Below are 6000 nucleotides of genomic sequence, written 5' to 3'. Positions count from 1 at the left end.
TCAAAATCTTTTTTGCTACTGTGATCCAGCATTCGTTAGATTTCCTTCATTTGGAACGCATCACGTATGTATTGACACGCAGTGCACGGCCTATACTTCCTTCCATATCCACGTGGGGCTGATGCACGCTGGCTTCAGGATTTTACCCTATGAAGATTGTGAGTACCCTTTTATGATCCTTTTCATCAAATATTGGGTTTGGAGGTCTAGCTCTAATGGTATTTCAGACTGTTGGGTTTAGGGTAAGGTCTCCCTTATTATAGGGGTCTCCTGTTGCCTTTATATACCCATATATTGAACTTTACCTTTAAACTGTGAGCATTAATGCCCATGCTTTGCTAGCTTTACTCACATTTATATACCTGAAGGATATCAATACATATCTATCTACAATCAAGATCCTATATATGGATTACAGTTATAATGAATACTATTTTTGATTCCTGTTTTTAGGACTACCCTTGAGCACTGGATAAGGGGATTTTTTTCTCCATAGTTACAATAATCAAATAATATAAAGAAAAAATTAACTTACAATAGAGCTAAAAGGCTGCTGAGGTATAACTGGGACATCCGGAGGTGGGATCCAAAGGGGTAGATGTAAAGCGGGTCCGGACCGATGCCCCGTTGGTCGCGTTCTCCTGTCTCCACCAGTACACCTCTCGGGTCGTGAACGCTCCCGACGAAGCACGTTGTATAAAACGCGTAGAGGTCACGAGGGGCGGCTGCGGAGCACCCACGAGCTGAGAGGTGTACCGGTGGAGACAGAGAACGTGACCAACGGGACAACAGTCCGGACACGCAGCAGTTAGGGGCCCCTCACTCTTTCCCAAGGCATTAATACCACAGCTCTCCGTACTGCCCAATACAAGTCACGCCATGGCGTGGTGATACCACAGATGGTAATACTATCAAAGTCATGGGAAAATGTGTTCACTCCCAATTAAGTGATTACTATACCAAGATATATTTCCCTATCCAATTCTAATCTGGCTTTCACCCCAAACACTCCACAGTAACTACCCTGCTAAAAGTTTGCAACGAGATCCAGTGTGGAATGGAACAACTCACTGGTGCAATATTCCTAGATTTTGCAAAGGCTTTTGATACTGTTGATCATGTTATCTTGCTTAACAAACTCCAGTTCTCTGGAATAGGGAAGCATGCTTTAAACTGGTTTCATTCCTACCCATCAGGTAGATCCCAACATGTGTCTATATCGGGCTCCAACGCCAACCCCTTGGATATCACCTGTGGTGTCCCACAAGGCTCTGTTCTGGGGCCCCTACTCTTCTCCGTGTTCATCAATGATCTTCCTACAGCTTGTAAGGGAGCTTCAATACGCATGTATGCAGAGGACACAATCTTATATGCACACAGCCCTAGCCTCTCCAACCTTGAACACATATTTCAATCTGACTTTGAAACTTGAAAATTGGATTTCCCCAAAACAAACAGTTTTTAAACACTGACAAGACCAACAATGGTATTTGGGACCAAGGCTACATTTTTAAAGCTTCAAATGACTGAGCTCCAGACCAGAACCAATGCTAATACCATCCTAACTCCTGTTACTAGTTTTGGTCATAAAGCAAATTGCACAGCAGATGCTAATGCCAATTATTGACTATGGGGACATAATCTACGGCTCGGCACCCCAAACCCACCTTAGCAAACTTGATACCCTCTACAATTCAATATGCCGTTTTGTCCTCCAATGCAACTACAATACATCACTGCGAAATGCTCAAAGAACTAGACTGGTCATCTCTTGAGTCTAGGTGCAAAGTTAATCTTTCCTGTCTTGCCTTCAAATACTTTCTGGACAAGCTACCCATCTACCTGAACAAGCTCCCCACCCCTACCACATGCAGTACTTATTATCTGAGATCTGACTCAGAAAGACTGTTCATGGTTCCATGGTTCAGCAAAGTATATCTGGCTGCTCCTCCTCCTCCTCCTACCATGCACCCCAAAACTGGAACAACCTACCGGAGACTCTAACAGCCACCACCAGTCTAAGTTCTTTCAAAACTAAAGCGATCTCACATTTGAATCTGGTCTGTAACTGTTACATACGCCTATAATACATATTATCTTTAACTGTGCATGTAATGTCTTGTATATAATGTATACCCTGTTCTCATATGCAACCATGTATTGTTTGTCATCTTAACTCTATGCCCAGGACATACATTGAGTTACCTCTCGTTTTCAAGTATTACTTCCGGGTAAAACATTTTATAAAAGAAATAAATCATTTAAATTAAATGCCAGGGAACATGTGCGAGGCCTCTAACTTCACTTACCTGGTCTCCGGTGGCTTCCAGTGACGCATCACGGGTCAAATGACGTCGTGACGTCAGAAGACGCCGGACACCAGGTAAGGGGGACGCGAGCAGGTGGGGAGATCAGGCAGAGGGCGCAGACTTAAAAGTTTGGGCACCACTGCTGTAGCCTATGGAGAGGCATTGTATTGCAATAAGTAAACAATCACTGCATGTGTTGTTCTGACAAAAACTAATGCTGGCCCGTACGGCCCCATGTCTGGGGGTACATAAGGTACCAGTTGCACTTCTCACCTTCTCCCAGCTTCATGAGCTTGAGGCGCCGTCGGAAGCAGTTGGTGTCAAAGGGTTTGTCAGCGTGTTCGAGATAGCCAGAGTACTTCACTGCAGAGACGAGAGTTACCATGCAAACCTCTTACTCCCACCACACACACTGCAGATCATGAAAGCAGATGTAACCCACTAAGTGTATAGTCTTTTGTATAGAATTCTCCCATATATTGCTAACCACTGCAAGAGATATAGATATATATAAAAAAAAAAATCTTCAGCTGCTTTCAGAATCAAACTGGGTCTGCAAATCAAATGTGTTGGCTCCAATTCTGTCTCAGAGGATGTGTCCCAATCACCTCTTACCACTCCCCAGCTAGCCGTTTTACCCAAAGAACCTTTTCAGGTTGGTACTAGCTCAGTCAAAGCAGCTGTGCTCATTTTAACTTGAGGCTCGATCGAGATATATAGCTATAGAAAGATGTTACAGGCTAAATCTTATTTTATTTCATCAAGATTTAATCCATTCAACCTCACTGTCATTAGTTCACTTTAGTACTTCGCAAGACTTCAAGGGAGCACCCAGTTACTTAAAGTCTATCCTCATAACATTGGTGGCCCTGGTGAAGGTTTTGGGGATAGGGACGTACCTATTACGGTTGCATCGTGGGGCACATGCTCTCCACTCCCAGGCCGGATGAGCTCTTTCATCACCCCTCTGTCCCCAGATATACATTGCATACGCTGGGCTAAGCTCTGGTACAGAGACTACAGAGAGGAGACAAAGATTAAAGGAAACATGCTTCAGCATTCTTCTAATCGAGATACAGGCTAATGGATAAATGCTTTGCTAGGCTGCGCTTACAGTGCCAGCGACGTCAGACTGCGGTCACTGGAAAAATCAAATTGAGATGACTTCCAGCGTTCGCGACCAAGCTGTCGCTCCGTAGAGTCGCGCTTACTATAAGCGCACGCGACAGCGGCAATGCATTTGTTTTGACGCAACGTTGCGTCGCCGGCACTATAAGCGCAGCCCAAGTCTCTCGCAGGAAAAAGGTAGTGCCCTCGGTCTCAATCTGTGGAACCCCTGAAATTCACCTCACACAGCACCCTCATGGAACCTGTAGCTTTTCCATCACCGTCAACGCCGAAGGATTATCTGCGGAATATCGCTTTCCAGACACGGACCGTCATTTTAATGTCATTTGTATTCATGACCATATGCATGATTGAAGCATGTATGGTGCTCTTCCACATGACTATATAAAGTAGTCCGTGAAACACCATACTTAGAGGCCAACAGTGTTTTTCAACTGGGGTTCCAAAGGAACACTTGGGTTCCCCGGGCATCCCTGCAATGGTCAGCTTTTTTTTTTTTAAGTGTATGTAGGCCTATGTGCTAACCAGATGAATGGCTACACTCTTGCAAAGTTAATGCCCTATAAATATTGTGACCAGATGTCCCGGTTTAGCTGGGACAGTTCCGGATATTAGAGCTCTTTACCGACTTTCAGGTGCTGTCCCGGTTTTTTTTTTTGATCCCCCTGGTGAGCCGCATGCGTGACATTTGCACCGGTTTTTGCCAGGACAAATATGGTATACATACATACAGCGCAGCCCAATAATAGAAAGCGACGTATTCATCCATTGCGGCTCTCTATTGGGAGTGGGAGTTTTAAACATCAGAAAGTACCAGCGCTAGCTTTAACTGTTCGTACCAGAATCCTGTAACTCCACCCAATGTCACATGCTGAGGAAGGCCTGTTCCCTGACCAAAAACATTGGTATTCTGGTCATGCTCACTGATGCGCTATGCCAATGCTGTCCTGGCTCACAAAAAGCAAAGCACCTGCAGTAGAAGCGTTTGTTTTTGTGGAAGGCAGGAACCCCAGTTTTCTTGTGGATACCATGATCTAACCCAGTGCAGCTACCTTACCATGCAGAGAATGCGTGCCCCATAATGCAAGCAATATACTCGTGTTGAGATATGAAACCATTCCAATCCTGCCTAGTCAGACTGAATGTACAAGTAAAAGCACTCCAGCATGCAACACCTTTAATATGTTTCAAAGCAGTTGACGCTGTTAAAAAAAAAAAAATCCATTCAATATGTGCATCAATAAAATCTGCACACTGACAAGTAATTAGCTAACACACATATTCCCAGTAGCTCAAACTCCAACACATCATGAATATATATTTATGTCAAAAAAGAGTGCTACTGAGCGTGGCAAATAAATACAACAAAAGACAGGGTATGCCCAATGCTACATCCAATTGACAAAACATTTATGGTAATAAGTATAAAGTTAAATACTTCAATAATATTTTCTTGGTTATTTAGTTAGATCCTTTGGCCAAAGCATCATAAGCCTGCACACCATGCCAAGGTATAACCAAATTTGCAGGTCCTAACACTACATTGTGAACCTTTCACCTCTGCATGAGGGGAAAGAACCATAGTAGATCCTGTTCTTACAGCAAAATGAAAAGACCTCCCAAGTTAAAAAAAAAAAAGGGAGGTGCCACCTACCTCCAAACAACTGTTGCCAGTTAGAAATTGATTTACACACAGATTCCCAGTAAGCTCATTATTATTGAAGTAATTAACTTTATACTCATCATTACCATATATGTTTTGTCAATGTAGCATTGGGCACCCCTGTCTTAAGTAATTAGCCAAGTTGCTGATCGACCCATTCTCCTGTGATCGATCGGTGAAGATTCAGATCGGGGGATTCACAAAATGGCTGTCAGCGCAGCAGAAGAGGACCACAGATGCAAAGTTCTGTGGGGAAGATCATGTGACCAGGCAGTCACTAGAATTGGTGCACTGCTAGAGAGAGGGCGGAGCTCAAAAAAGGGGTGTATCAGAGCCTGTTTCAGAAGAGGATGTGACTGTAAATATTTGCTATAGGAGCAAAAAAAAAAAAAAAAAAGTTGCTACATTACAAATATCAACAATTTTTTTTAATGCTACAAGTATTTTCTTATAGAACTAATCAAAAAATAAAATAAAAAACACACACCACACGTCTTTGTTTAGATATGTTTTACAGCTTAGTTTTTTTTTGCACCAGAGATTTAAATTTCGCAATCCCAAAGTTAGTGAAGGGGGTGAGCTCCCAAGTCATTTGTCATCAAATTCCCTGTACTCATTTAATCAGATTGATGAAGCCAACATGAAGGTTATTATTATTATTACCAAAATATTGTTGAATATATACGACACAAAATAAATACACACTGCAGATTTGTCTGGCAGCGCAGAGGTTAACCACCCTACACACAGACCGGGGAAGGGGAACCGGGCCGGGGGACAGGTACCGGGCCGGGGGACAGGTACCGGGCCGGGGAACAGGTACCGGGCCGGGGAACAGGTACAGGGCCGCGATCATGCCCTGCCGCCGTTGTGATAGACTGATGGGTTATCCATCCCTGA

At 43.6% G+C, this 6000-nt stretch overlaps 1 protein-coding gene across 3 annotated transcripts in view; it reads right to left on the bottom strand.

Annotated features, from left to right (window-relative positions):
* The window catches only part of FKBP6 (FKBP prolyl isomerase family member 6 (inactive)), a 33343-nt gene that overhangs the window by 27112 nt on the left and 231 nt on the right, over nucleotides 1-6000 (bottom strand). For all 3 annotated transcript variants that reach the window (XM_075594473.1, XM_075594471.1, XM_075594472.1), the window contains exons 2-3: nucleotides 3209-3326; nucleotides 2583-2672 (exon numbers count right to left, since the gene is read on the bottom strand). In XM_075594473.1, the coding sequence (XP_075450588.1) occupies nucleotides 2583-2672; nucleotides 3209-3326 (208 nt within the window). The remainder of the gene's footprint in view (nucleotides 1-2582; nucleotides 2673-3208; nucleotides 3327-6000) is intronic.

This window comes from Ascaphus truei, chromosome 3 (genome assembly GCF_040206685.1).
Source record: "Ascaphus truei isolate aAscTru1 chromosome 3, aAscTru1.hap1, whole genome shotgun sequence".
Lineage (NCBI taxonomy): Eukaryota > Metazoa > Chordata > Amphibia > Anura > Ascaphidae > Ascaphus > Ascaphus truei.
This window is presented reverse-complemented; position numbering and strand designations above follow the sequence as displayed.